Source organism: Anabas testudineus, chromosome 1, assembly GCF_900324465.2.
Source record: "Anabas testudineus chromosome 1, fAnaTes1.2, whole genome shotgun sequence".
NCBI lineage: Eukaryota > Metazoa > Chordata > Actinopteri > Anabantiformes > Anabantidae > Anabas > Anabas testudineus.
This window is the reverse complement of record NC_046610.1, coordinates 3,967,237-3,982,255: the sequence shown is the minus strand read 5'-3', so window position 1 is coordinate 3,982,255 and position 15,019 is coordinate 3,967,237. Positions and strand designations below refer to the sequence as shown.

The 15,019-nt window shown below is 39.5% G+C and overlaps 1 protein-coding gene across 1 annotated transcript in view; it reads left to right on the top strand.

Moving 5' to 3' along the window:
* The window catches only part of LOC113162053 (voltage-dependent T-type calcium channel subunit alpha-1I-like), a 108,969-nt gene that overhangs the window by 61,556 nt on the left and 32,394 nt on the right, over positions 1–15,019 (top strand). Inside the window, exons 10-20 of the mRNA XM_026360019.1 lie at positions 135–286; positions 2,117–2,302; positions 3,050–3,167; positions 3,544–3,699; positions 4,847–4,934; positions 7,164–7,330; positions 8,891–8,961; positions 9,178–9,673; positions 9,772–9,872; positions 11,521–11,644; positions 12,571–12,639. Coding sequence (XP_026215804.1) covers positions 135–286; positions 2,117–2,302; positions 3,050–3,167; positions 3,544–3,699; positions 4,847–4,934; positions 7,164–7,330; positions 8,891–8,961; positions 9,178–9,673; positions 9,772–9,872; positions 11,521–11,644; positions 12,571–12,639 — 1,728 coding nt within the window. The remainder of the gene's footprint in view (positions 1–134; positions 287–2,116; positions 2,303–3,049; positions 3,168–3,543; positions 3,700–4,846; positions 4,935–7,163; positions 7,331–8,890; positions 8,962–9,177; positions 9,674–9,771; positions 9,873–11,520; positions 11,645–12,570; positions 12,640–15,019) is intronic.

Sequence of the window (15,019 nt, the reverse complement as noted above, 5' to 3'; positions counted from 1 at the left end):
AGCAGCAATGTGGCTAATTGCATTTCATTTTCTGCTATAATTTGCTCTCTTCCTTCCCGACCCTCCACTCTCTAGTGTCTTCCAATTGTTCTTTCTAGTGTCCCCTTATTCTATTTGTCTCTATGCACTTTCAGCCGGAAGAGCTAACTAATGTTCTGGAGATCTGCAACATCGTCTTCACCAGCATGTTCTCTTTGGAGATGATCCTCAAAATCACTGCATTTGGTTCTTTCAGCTACTTGAGAAACCCTTACAATGTCTTTGATGGAGTCATCGTCATCATAAGGTACGACTGAAATGGTGTAAAAGCATATTCGCTGTGGTTAGTTATGTAAACAGTCCATGCATTTATTCCATGCCAGATGGACAGCGTCCACCTTGATCCCCAGCAGATTCAGTGCTGTCATACTGTCAAACCAGTGTTTTAGGCCCAGATTTGTGCATTATTCTGTGTTAGAATATGAATTACACTTATTATTAATATTGCAGCTTTTTGTTGGCTAGTGGAGTGCACATGCATTGTGTTTCTGAAATGGTGACAAATAGAATTTAAGTAACATACTTTTTTTGGTTTGCCAGACTGTTCTGGAAAGAGATCCACCATTTAAATTATTCACAGTTATGCTTTGTCAAATTGTCCCCTGTATTTTACCTGGTAGAAATGTAGCACCTGTATGTATTTGGATGCCAAAGCGTCAGGGACGGAACAGATTTTGTCTTTTATTGTTTGTGCCTGGAGCTTCAGGTGAGTGGTTATTTTGATCTGCTGGCGGGTTTTTCCAATTCATCTGGATGAGAGCCTTTGTCTGTGATCCCCATTATAACCCTGAGATCAAATACACATCAAAGCAACAAAAACGGAACAAGATCAAATGTGCAGCCTGTCACAGAAGATATGCATTGATTGAACATACCTACATCTGTCTTCTTATTGCTCGCTCTATTACCAATTTCCCTCTCTTCATCTGTGTAGCTCAATGTCCTCAGCTATTCATTCAAAGCTGCCCTGTAAAAGTACCCCATTCAATCTTTGCTATTTTCATGTGCTGAGTGGTGCCTTTGATTGGCACCTCCATTAAAAGACAAATATCTTAAAAAGCCAATTTCTTAACAAGAGAATTCTCCTGATGAGAAATACCCACCAGACATTCAAGAAAATGTAAAACTTTTGTGATCCCCTATCTGCAGCAGCAAACAGCAATTAAGAAAGTCATTAAGTATTTAAGGAAAAGATTTGTTTCTGTAAGTACACACATTAATTATTGGAAGATAAGATAAACCAAACATATGGCCCTAGAATTTGTGATGTATTCATCTTCTATCTTTACCACATTCTTCTTATCATTGTTTTCTTAAGTGGTTGAACAAAAGGAGAGACACACATCTCATGAGCTTTAAAGATTAATACGATCCCCCTGGAATCTGTAAGGGGGACTTATGATGAACATTAATATTAATAGCTTACCAATATATGAATGTTGGTGCAATGGTACTCAAACAGCGAGCTCAAAATTAAAATGAAATCTGCATTATACATTTTTCATTGCATGTGCATCACTATTGGCCTAATTGCTGGAGAACAAAATTAAATCCACTGTAATTGAATTTAATTAAAAACATTGCATCCTTTAAAATCAGAGATTACATGTTACAGTAGCCAACCGCAAAAGCAACTAATGAAATATTCCCAAATTTTCTTTATTTTCTGTTAATAAAGTTAGTAAACTTTTCTATTGAAACTAAAATGTACAGGGAACCTGCGCCATGGCGTTTGAATCAGAATAACCACTTTTCCTAACCTCAACTAAGTGTTTCAGTTATTGAAACCTTTCCATGCTTTACCTACCATTAGCCAAACTTTAATTCCATAAACTTATTCATGCTGTTCTTTCCGTTCACAGATTTGGAAGAAAGAAATTAAATAGTATTAACTATCATTATTAATTATTAACTCTCCTCTGTTAAATATGTTGTGAATCTCTGAGGTGTTGCAGTAATGTACTCCATATCTACTGTATGTACTTTATGTAAACGGTTAGGATTAACACTTAGAGATAGTAAGTAGATTTGTTATTTGTATTGTGGTTGTTTATGTTGTCTGTGTTCATCTTCTTAGTGTATGTGAGATTGTTGGTCAGTCAGATGGCGGTTTGTCTGTGCTGAGGACCTTCCGGCTGCTGAGGGTGCTGAAGCTGGTGAGGTTCATGCCAGCGCTGAGGAGGCAGCTCGTGGTCCTCATGAAGACCATGGACAACGTGGCTACTTTCTGCATGCTGCTCATGCTTTTCATCTTCATCTTCAGGTAGGGTGAAACATGTATGTGTTCTATATGGATGCCTCTGTGTGTCTGTGTCGCATTGTAATGAAGATTTCAGGCTTCCCCTGCTTTTTAATTACCTGACAGCTGTCCTAAGACTTGGATCACGGCATACACTCATATACACACACGTCAGGTTGTAAGCACAAGCCCTTTTAATTCAAGTAATGTTGTTATGTACCAAGCCAGTATATTCTGTGTAAGGTGTCCTGACCTGCTAAACTGTACCATTAATTTCTGTAATGTTCACAACTTGTTTTACAATCACCACTGTTGATGGTATTCACAGTTTGAGACAGTGCAAAGATTATTGGATACCCTGCATGGAATTATTATCAACAATTGTATCCTATTAAGTGCACATTAAAGATCCTTTCTATCACTTTTAACACTGCCTAGTGTGGTACTTTACAGTGCCAGCAATGCCATTAGAGCAGATGATATCTTATATAAGCAGATTTTAAGGTTCAGTTGCACTAAGACATTTACATTTATCTTCATAGCCCTTGCCAAGAACCTGTAGTGACTACAAAAACAACTTATAATACACAGAGATTAACTGAAAAGACAGCATTTAGAAAAACAGGTGCAGTTAAGACAAAGAAAACCAAAATGATCCAAAGCCTCTAATTTAATCCATTTAATTACCGGTGAGGTACAGCAGATAATATGTTTTCATTATGCATGATACTGTATATTCACATCATTAGGGGCTCTGCTTTTGTATTGCAGTATCCTCGGGATGCACATCTTTGGCTGTAAGTTCAGTCTTAAGACAGAGACTGGTGACACAGTACCAGACAGGAAGAACTTTGACTCCCTGCTTTGGGCCATTGTCACTGTTTTCCAGGTAATTAATATATCTCTGCATATTCTCATTCAGTTATGACCTATATTTCTCTATAAATGCACATGCTTCTTAATAAGATATATGATTTCACCTTTATGTCACCTACAAGGACGTGATCTTTCCCTAATGGTTGTAAATCTATGTCCGGGTCAAGTAATAAATACTTTTAGACAAAATTAATGCTAACACACTAATTTATGTGAAATATAATATAATAAAACATAGTAGCACTATTAGCCTGCTGAGGACACTTTCTGTAAACTTTGGTATTTCAGATTTGCATCAATATCTGACTCGTGGGTTGTTTAAGTGGTTTAGTTTAATCAGTGTGATTAACCTCTGGTACTGCATGGTTGTATCTATGTAATTCTCTTAGATTTTGACCCAGGAGGACTGGAATGCAGTTTTGTATAATGGTATGGCAGCCACTTCACCACTTGCCGCTCTTTACTTTGTGGCCCTCATGACCTTTGGAAACTACGTCCTCTTCAACCTGCTGGTGGCCATCTTGGTTGAAGGCTTTCAGGCAGAGGTAAGGGACATCGTTGCAAAATATTGTCACACAATGTCAAACTGCAGGATATAAGCTTGTTTCCATAATAAATTAATGTCTAAACATTAATTTAGTTGTTGGTGATTGAGGTACCCAGGGCAGGTTTGTTGATAATTATTCTTCTCCAAATATTAATTAGTTCAACCTGAATCAGGAGAGGTGAAATATTTCAAATTATCTCTGACATGCATTACTCAGTAAGAGCAACCAAGAAACACCATCAAATTAAAACATAATACCTGACAATCATTTATTAATTTCCTATGAACAAGTGACAAATTTCTGGCGTTTAAACAAATGGTATCTTTAATGTAATATGATTTAACATGGTTGAGATCTGTCAATGACAAATGTAAAACACAGGTTTGGGTGTAGCAGTCATTCCACTTGTGTTTACAGTTTACAAAAAACTAAATTCTTATTCATCTCCAACATAAATAAAATCTAAAATCTTTGTGTGTGGCTGTATATCATAATATTGGTGCCATCTCAGTGGAAACCTCTGGAAAATGATGCTGTCATTCTGCCATCAACTGTCAAACACGCGGACGCGTCTTTGGAAAATTGTGGTGCAGTTAAGTCACCCAGTTGACTTTTCATACACGGATCAAAACATAGTGTGTAGATAAAATGTGTGAGTTGGAGGGAAAACACTGACACAAATCACAAGGCTTTTGATTGATCCTTCTAAGACACCAAGACACAACACAACCATCAGTTTTTCACTGTGTCTCTCTTTCTCTCACTGTTGGTCTTCCCTCTCTGGCTCCTCTGCTGATCCACAGCTGTCTACTACTGCCACACATGAGCAATTATTGAGCCAATTTACTCCAGATATCCCCAATGTGAAGACCGAAGTGGTAGTCCCACTGGTCTATCAACCAAATGTGTAGGTTTCTGGAGAACTGTGTCAGTAGCTTGAAGGTTTTACTGCTTTAATTGTAAGAGATCTGAGCCACCATGGTACCATCAGATGTATTGAGTCTTGAACTGACCTGTGATAAAAAGTTCAGAGTTAAACAAAATTTGGAAAATCTGTTACAGTGCGCTGTCAGAGTCCCCTACATTTTACATAAGCCCTGTGTAATAGCAACTCCCCTTTTCTTCTCTTGGTTTCTGCCTCCAGGGTGATGCTAACCGCTCTTATTCAGATGACGACCATTCCTCTTCCAACTTTGATGAGAGCGAGAAACATGACTCCATAAAGTTGTCAGGTGAGGTGGAAACCTGTTTCTTTCACAACCTTAAAATTACACTCATTTATCACTGCATTAGGTCCAGATTGTTAAAACAAATGCAGTCACAGCAACAGCTTTTAAGAGAGATTGGTTCAATTTCATGGTGAATCTGTGAATCTTTGAGGGTCTTTGTGGGACTCCTTCTGGAGGAGTTTTCAGCTAGAATAAGAAATGTATTTTAATACAGGGAAGGCAGAATGAGGTACAGTGCCATTCAAATACATGTTCCTCCCCAAATACAAGCACAGCTAAACCAAATTTTATAACATTGACAATCAAATCCCTGAAATTCCACGATCACCGCTATTATATCACCAAATGTGCAACTCCTGTCAATATAGCACACACCACAGACAATCTGCTTGCATCTCACGTTTAAGAAGAGGCCCAGAAAAAAAATAAAAATAATAATAATAAAATAAATGACAGAGCTATGTGTCAACAGCTTACACAGTTGCACAAACTGGGAAAATAGCCAGCAGTGGTAAAATATTAATGTGCCCTATCTTTATCCTGAGCTCACAAAGAACCTGTTTCAGCCATACAGCTTCCTCAACAGACACAGCAAATAACCCAGTTCAGATGGATTAAACATTAGTTCAAAGACTGGGAGAAGTACTACAGAGACTTACTATACAGCCAAAGTGGGCTACTGCTGCAGAGCAGATGTGATCTCTGCAGTGCAGTGTAAGCAAAAGATGAAGCCCTGCAGTCTGTTCCTTCACAGATCGAAGGACAACAAGGTGTTTTACTGTCTGTACACTTACAGAGCACAGAGGCAAAGTCTAGGATTTAGTTGTTGAACCTTTTTTTGTGTAAACACGAGTTTGTATTGTTTGCCCGCTCTACGTACAGCTGCAAGAAAAAGCATGAACTGCTTTAGCTCTGTCACATTTTTTGGACGTCTGCTCTCGTCTTAGCCGTTCCATAACATCTTTAATGGGTTAAGTCTGGGATCTGACTTGGGCACTCCAAAAGACGGATTTTGTTGTTCTGAAGCCATTGGAGTGGAGTGTAGTAGAATAGCCACAGTCCCAAAGTGTCTCCATCTGTAGATTGTTTGTCTAACTGTAGACTGGTGAATTTCTAAATCTTTGACATCACTTTCTAACCTTTTCCAGCTTTATGTAAATCATCAATTCTAGATCGCAGATCCTCTGAAAGCCCCTTTTGGAGAGGCATGGCTCACATAAGCACATTCTTTGTGTGCCAAGCAAATCAAAAAAGTTATAGTGTTTTTGGTCAGTCAAAGTAATTCTTAGTAAATACTTTTTTTCACTAGCACTGTGAAATTTTTATAGCAGTTCTTAATAAAAGATAAAAGATCAGAATTTGTTTTGTATTACTATTAAGGCACATTATATTTGTTAATACTTTTGACTTGGATGAAAATCAGATAACATTTTATGACAAATACATGTAGAAAACCATTTCCAAAAGGTTCACATACTTTTCATGCCACTGTAAATGCTGCTTTTTAGGATTCTTTTTCTCTCAGTAAGTGAACAAAGTGTAACCTGCTGTGGTCTCAAATCCACTTGAGAGATGTATTAAATCATCTTATTCTGAAGAATAATTGGAAATAAATAAAGACTCATAAAATGTAATATCAATATTAATGTTAGTCCTCAAAAACAGCTATCTCTTCTGTTGATTTCTAGATTTAGCTTTTCTGCTGGCAGTAGCCTTTAAAGACCAGAATGCAAAGCATTTTTAGATGTACAACCATCTTAAGCTTAGCTGAATTTTGCAATTTCCAAATGCATTCTTCGCTTCCTTCTCCAGACTTCCATAAGCTTGACATTTTCCTTCCATCCTCAGTTTAAAAAAATGCCTGTGTTATTGCTGCTACAGCTCTCCCTCCACCTACATGTATAACCTGCAACAGATTGAAGCCTGTTACCTGGGGGTTGTCAAATGTCATTCTGGAAAATGTAGAAAATCACCAGGTGAAATAGAGACAGACAAGGTAGCTTGATAGAGAGTGGGTGAAAATAAAATGCAATCTTAACACAGGAGCTAAAATAACTGAAACTGCATGTTGATAAAGCCCAGCAGTGTAAAAGTATGAAAGAAACGTTCTTTCTTCTCTACAGGCTGCAATTGAGGAGTAGGATATTCGGCAGCACATGATCCCAACAGGTTTTGAAAACAAGAACTACATACTGAATGTATTTACTGCTTTTTCTTTCCAACTTCCTCCAGACCCAAGGATCTGCACCTTGACGCCCAATGGCCACCTGGAGCTGGATGCTCTTTCGGTACCCAGAGGGTCTTACTCCTCAGAAAGACGGAGCTTCACCATCGAGTCCAGGAAAAGTAGTATGATGAGCCTGGGCAAGACTAGTCTGGAAAGACGCTCCCTCTCTCTGGTACTTCATACACCTATCCACAGTCATGGACATCAGTTAATATTTAGACTGTGAATCTCTCTGTAAACGGAACATTTTGATGTCAGGCTTTTCACTACAAATCGCATGTGTACTTTTGCATTATGGCCAACCATCTTCCAACTGTTTGTCATCACTCTATAAATAATATTCAGCTTTAAAGAGGGATAAATGGGCTTGTCCTCCTTTCCAGAAGGCATTGCTTTATTATTGCAGTTAGTATGATATGAAATCTAATTGTAGAGACTCAAAGCTGGTTTAAGATATGCGGTTCATTTTATGCCTTAGGAAGGTTCAGTAGCATCAGATGCAGAAAGTGTTCAACAGAACAACTCTGATTTTGATGGATAATGTGACTTTGGTGGCTCCTTGTACTAAAATGTTTTTTAGACTTTGGAGTTTCTTAATGACACTTCAACACACCCATCAGCAACTTTGCCATTCCTTTGTGATATAACATAAAATGAAAACATCACGTTGGCTTCTGAGATTAATATATTTCATTTCTCAAGATGCAAATTCAGTTCCACTTGCTGCTGCCTCGAATGACACAAAAAAGCAACATATTGATAAATCAACAGCTACATGATGCTTTTAAAACTGCTGTGGATGTTATCTGCTGTGACTTGAAGAGTAGACTGTTCCTATCGTGTGTTTACCCACAGTGAAACCAAGAGAAAAAGAGAGGAAGAGAATGACAGGGAGAAGTAGAGATGAAAATAGAACAGAGAGATGCAGATGGAGAGAGACGGGAAAGGTGATGCAGTGGCAGGATGATAGCGATGATGATCTGTAGTTTAACAACACTTTTACTTTAGAGGTTATAATGTTAAACACAGTGGGTGTGGGAGGTCCACTTCAGTGTGATGTCTCCTCTTCCTCTATTAGAGCACTCTAAGTTTACTGAAGGCAGAAGGCACCAGTTACATCACTCGGAGCAAAAGTACTTCAGTAATATGCAAGACAGTTTTCTGCAGTTTTTATCAACAGCTCTGATAGTGTTTGGTTCTCCATGGTGGAATCTCACTTTGAACTTTAAATTGGTTCAACTGTTTGTTGGGTGGTTTGTTTGTTTCACTGTCACATATAATACAACACACGCTTGCTGATTGTTGGAGAGGGGATCGGAGCATCTAGCTACAAACCAGCTATGTTCAAACAGTGCCCATACTTGACCCTGTCCATGAAATCATTAATGTAAGGTGGTGTTTTATATATTGCTGTAAAATTAAAATAAATGTAATAAACATCACATCAAAAAGTGAAGTTAAAACAGTTTATCCAGATTTATATCACAAACTGACAGGGTTGCCTCTTTTTTTGTAGAAATGACCATAGGTATGACCTAATTCTATAAACAGCAAATCTGTCTAATGGTTAACTGTCAAAATTTGTCAGCTTCATTGTCTTAAAAAGTGAAACTCAAGTATATATTTCTTTTGTAGATTTGTTTGCACATCAAAAATGCAGCCATTAGAAAAAGTTATATATTCATAACGATAGTGTCTTAATGACTATGAACTGTATTTTTGTCTTTTGTAGCGCCACGCTCGCAGTTCCAACTACCACAACTGGGGTCGCCCTTTCCCTCCTCAATCTGCATGGAGCCGCAGGTAGACAGTTAGATTTTCTTGTTTAATGAATTCTTTATACCTGCATTCAACTTTAAATACCAACATGGAAATGTCAAACTTGAAACAGAGGATAAAACCTGAAATGTTGTAATCATAATATCGAAAAGTGATGACTTTCTAATGTGAATACTCATTCTTACTAATCTAAATATTGGCCTATCTCTTAATTGTAGTTTATTCTCTTCTGCTCCCCAGGTCTAGCTCGAACAGCCTGGGTCGGAGGAGCTATGGGTTCGGTGGGGCCCCCCTTGTGGGAGGTAGTCTCCGTGTGCACAGTACCCGCTCACCTATCTCCTACAACTATGCTGCAGAACAAGAGTCCCTGCTCTCCCACCCACCCCACTCCCATCATCCTCTACTACCTAATCATCCACCACGCCCGTTATTCCTCTCCAGACACTTTGCTGCCAGGAGGGACCGACGAGCTCTCTCCCTGGAGCTTCCAGAGCTGTTTCGGGCAGGTGGACAGCCCTCAGTCCTGCCCATTGTACATCCAGACCCTGGAAGGAGGAATGGGTCCGGGACGGGGGGATCGATTTATGGAGGGTCTGTAGCAGGTAGTGGTTTAGGAGTAGACCACCGGGACTGTAATGGCAAGGCACCAGGTCCCCACACCCAGCTGATGACTGAGGTTTTTCCTCAAGTCAATGCGCGCAAGGACAGAACAGACCTCGATGAAGAGACGGATTATGTGAGTGGCGCCGATCAGCTGTTCCTCCATTATTCAGTGGGACTACTTAACATATCCCCACCATTCTTGACATCACCCCTCTCTCTTCCATCTTCCAGAGTCTGTGTTTCCGTATACAGAAGATGATGGAGGTGTACAAGCCAGACTGGTGTGAAACCAGAGAGGAGTGGTCTGTCTACCTGTTCTCCCCTCAGAATAAGTGAGTGGACAACTTTCCCCTCAAATTAAACACCATGCATGTTTACCACATCCTTTCCAAAAACAAACTTCATGTCATCTTGAAAATAACTTCAGTAAAGTGCCACACACCCACTGACCTTTATTTAAAACACCACCTTGGTCAGAAAGAATAGAGCTGGGCCAAAAATGTTCAAGCTTCACTGGGACAAAAGTGATTTGGGGCAAAGATTTCTTTAAATATGTTACTGATTAGCCCAGAACAGGGTCTCTACATGGACTCTTAGTTTAGCACTAATGTGCAGATAAACCATCTGTGGAAAGGTAACTTAACATGTCGCACCTGAAGACAAATGTTAGCAAACGTTACCAACTTTATCCTTAATTTGGAAGAACTCACAAGTCAAAATTCCTGTTTTCACAAATAGCTTGTTCAAATCATGTCACTGTGTTTCCTCCAAAGCATTTTTTTTTCTAGTGTGCATATGTCTGTTCAGTTGTGTTTGTCTGGGCTATTTTGTTTTCCACCAGCCTTCAGTTCATTGCTGGTAGAAATACCCCTGAAACCAACAAGAAAGAAAAATCACTCAGTCATCCAGTCGCTCACTCACTCGACTCCCTGCGTGCTGATAGCCACTTAAGGGAAGCCAGGCCCCAGGGCTGTGTTTTGGCGTCCTGGCAGGTGCCATCTGTCAAGCAGGCGCTGTGTGTGTTGGCGGTGTGTGTACTAGCATTAGGCCATATCTGCAGTTATGTGTCCATGCATGTGTTTGCGAATGACTTTGCATATGTGCTTGTGGGAGCATATGAGCATATGTGCATCATTGCCTTGTTAGGCCTCAGTGAATAGTATATACCTATTGTGTGTGGAGGCATGTGTGAGTGTGTTAGCTTTTACAAGTGTACCTAAGCTGAATTAAAGTGAGGAAAGCAGACAAACAAACAAACTGAGAAACAAGCCAACATCAGAAGTTGTGTCTGAGGCGCGATAAGTGCCTACGCCAGCGCACCTGCTGGTCATGATCGATATCGGGGGAAGGGTTGCCAGATTTGAATCAATAGATAAAGGGACATAGTTGCCAGGCTTGGAGTAAAAGCAGTCAGATTAGCACATCGATTTCCTCACCCAGAGGGCAGGTGCAGCAGTAGATTTATTCTGTTCCCTTTATAGCTGGCAGATGATATGAGATGTATAAGGGCCTTACTCAGGAGCTGCTTACTGCCTTTACTGGATCTAGAGCTGATGATTTGATCAACGCAAGTGTCTGAGGATGTTAAAGTCAGAGTTCCCACATCAGCGGTTCCCAGCCTTTCTGACTTGCAACCAATTACAACAAGAAACATCTCTCAGCACTGGTTGCATAGGTCTGTATGGTGTGAGTGGTTCCACCTTAGAGTAAAACCCCAACTCAAAACTTTCAGAAAGTGTATTAGAAGGTTATGAGACATAGCAGAGTGGGAAACCAGGGGAATGACAGTAGTTGGTCTAATATTGTCTTTGGCTATAAAGATGTTTGTTGTTTGTTTGTTGTAAACATTCATTACCAGACAATACAAGGTGTTAAACCTTAATAAAGGTGTCAACCATCTGTTATTAGAGGATAAACACGGATACATCTTCCTTATTAACCCTTCCCCTTCCTCTTCTGCCTCTCTTTCATTCTTGTCAGGTTCAGATTGCTCTGCCAGTCCATTATTGCCCATAAGCTCTTTGACTATGTGGTCCTGGTCTTCATCTTTCTCAACTGCATCACCGTGGCTCTGGAGAGGCCGAAGATTTTGCAAGGCAGCCTGGTAAGTTTGTCCATCTCACCAAGGTGCAGCATTTGAGACCCTTTGAGTGTAACAGCTCGGATTTGACTGAGTCAGACAGGTCTGCCTGAGTTCACAAACATGGAATATTACATTGATGACGTCTTGGAACCTGCTTTGTCAGCGCTGTCTCCTGAAAATTACATTCCTATGCAACATTACTGCAATCACGATTATGTCTTTGTAGCAAACCTAAAGCACTACATTTACTGTATTATTGGAAACCAAGTTGGAAGGAGGTGATCGGGATGGGTGGAGGGTGTATAATGTGCAGGCAACCTTGAGCCCAGAGTCCTGAATGAAAATTGCATTACCCTCCTACAGTTTCCATATCGGAGGTACAGTAAAACACAACAATGTTAGCTGATCTGCTAATTCTAATAGTTCAAATTAATTCTTATGTTTTGAATTCTATTTTCAGTTGTTTAAAAAAAGTACAAATGATTTATTAACCAGCAATTATTTTAATTAATGAAGAATTACTACTTCAAAATCCCACTGCTTCATTACTCCGAGCTCTCTGTGGATTTTGGCATCCAGCCACTTTTCTGCAATCAAATATTGAATGTAAGCACTTTTCAAAGAACATGGTTTAAAGCATTCCAAATGAAGTACTCTCTAATTCTTTCAAATTTGACATTTAATTAAACAACAAGATCTAATTTTAATTTAATTGGAAGAAACGCTGACAAACGAAGTGAGTGAACTTGTTCTCAGGCCCGAGCTGATTGTAATTCTCATATGTATTTAGCTTTGAAGCTAACGAGCGAAGCGGAGTGGAGTCAGTCTTTCTTCAACATCTTTACTTCTTATTGCTTCCTTTAATTCTTCTATTTCTCTTCCCTTCCTCTTCTAAACCTGCCCTCCTTCATTTCTCTCAGTTTATCTTTTCTCTCCTTTTGTTACAGGAAAGAGTGTTTCTCACTATTTCCAACTACATCTTTACTGCCATCTTTGTTGCGGAGATGACCGTCAAGGTAAAATACTTTTCCCTTTTCCTCACCTTTCTTTGCTTCCTCACTTTTTCCTCCTCTTTTCTTTACTTCTTATCACATCTTCTCTTCTCGTGTTTCCTCGTCATAGTGTTTTTCCTCTTACCCCTCCTGGCTTCACCTTGTGTCTCACCTCACATCACCTCCTCTGCTCTCAGATCTCCGCTCTCTCCATCTCAGTTGTTCTACTTATGTCTTTTTCAAAACTCTCTGAATTCTCCTGTACATTTTTTATCTTTTTCTTTTATCCACATGATATCATCACATGTTCTTCTTGCCCATGTCCACTCATTTCTCTTATCTCTCTCCCTTTTATCTCTACTTCCCTTTCTAATCCTCACCAGTCCCCCTCCTTTTATGTGCATCTGTTATTCTAGTTCCCCCAAGTGCCCCCTTTCCCACCTTCTCCTGTCTCTTCCATTTTTCTCTTCCTCTTTTCTTGACAACGCTGCAACTTGCGTTTTAATCAGATGCATATGTCCCATTAGCGATGGGCAGCTAGATAATGAAGATAATTAGAGGGCCATCGCTCCTCAGCTGCTCTTTTGCTTCTCCTGGACTTCCTGTCGATAAACACACACAAACTCACAAACTCTTTTTAATCCATTAATCTGCTGTCCAGGGCATCATCCATTATTAAAGCCTTTGTGTCTCCAGGCATTTTCCTCACTGGTAGAATATATATTAATAATTGATATTAATTAATATATATGAATATATATTTTTTATTAAGAACCAGCGACAATGAAGACGTGCAGTAGCACAATAATATGAATATCATCTCCACGCTAAGTTCACATGTGGTTAAGCTCAGCCTGGCTAGTTCCTCTTCTGTTTCCGTCCCTGTCTTTGCTGTTTGTTAACTTCTGTTCCCACCTTTCACACATTCACACTTAATTTGCTTTATTTTCTCGGTGCTAGTCGTTTGATTCATTTGATTGCTGTGTGTGTGTCTCTTATCGTTCTCTGTCCCCTCATTTGTAATTGAATCAGTCAAGCTCCACTGTTATCTTTCTGTGAACTGCTTCATTTGCACACTCATGTGCACCCCGACCTCTTCTGCCACTCATTTTCTTATCTCAAATAGAGTATAGCAATTGCCAGACTGTCACTCTAACTTCATCTCGCTCTTTGATCACTTTTAAACTGTCACAAAATGAGGAGATTATTATTTGCAGCTCTGTGCAACCTCCAATTCAGAACAAGATTTACACTATATATTTATTTGTATGTGTTTCCAAAATCCAATGTGTGTACAGTGCTCTGTCCTACTTACTCACTTACTTAGGTGCTGTCTTACATACAGTAGTATATTTTATTCTTACAATGTGCTTTTATTCAGAGTAAACCAGGACTATCATGATGCCTCTATAATAATCCCTGTTTTATTTTCTCTCTGTCATCAGGCACACACTTGCAGTCATGTTTGTTTTCTCATATTTTTGTCAATACTAGCCTAATAAAGCAGTTTTCTTCACACTGTATCAGTTCCACGTTTCATCTTCATTCCCATCTTCTCTCCGCCCTTCCTGTTGCTCTAAATCTGTTATTCCAGACTGGTCAGCCTGGTCTCTCTCCGAGCAGCACTAATTAAACAACCACAATAATTAAACACTGTTTCCTCTTCGAGACACACTCCATCACAGAGGTAGCCTGTTCTCATCTCCTGTGCACACACACATGCACGCACACACAAACACAAATACACTTGTACATGAGCATTAATGATCAGTGTAAACAGTGTTACCTGCACATGATGAGTCTGACCTTGAACATCACACTCTAATTAGAAGCAGGGAGGGGAGTTTAGATGCGGCTACTTTCCACCCTCTCCCTGTCTGTCACACACACACACACACACACACACACGCACATAAACGCCTATACACTTGTTCTGAGTTGACTCATTCCTTACACACTGTGTCTTTTGCCTGCTCAAACCGATCCGACTATGATGAGATGTAAGCAGGCCTGACAGACTGAGTTTCTTAAACTCATTTTAACAGCATTTCTGTTGCACCACTTTATGTGCTCGCACTCTCCTCATACCCAATTTTAAGTTACAATTTACAGCTACTTCATTGTAAAGATTTTCCATTCTCAGTTGATGCATTGCTTGCCCCTAATAATTTAGCGTTAGGGCTGTCATGAAGCAGCATCTAATTTGAGGTTGAGGCAAAACTTGCAGCTTAAAAGTGTAGAGTAGTGTCTGTGGGGAATCATGAGGTTTTATTTTTTTTTTCTTTAAAACTGCTTCATAACACTTACTGAGGAGCTTAGCAACATAACCATAAAGAACTGAAGTGAAAATAGAGTCTGAGGTTTTGCTTTTTAGCTCTAAGGAGCATTAGTAAGCATCTTTTTA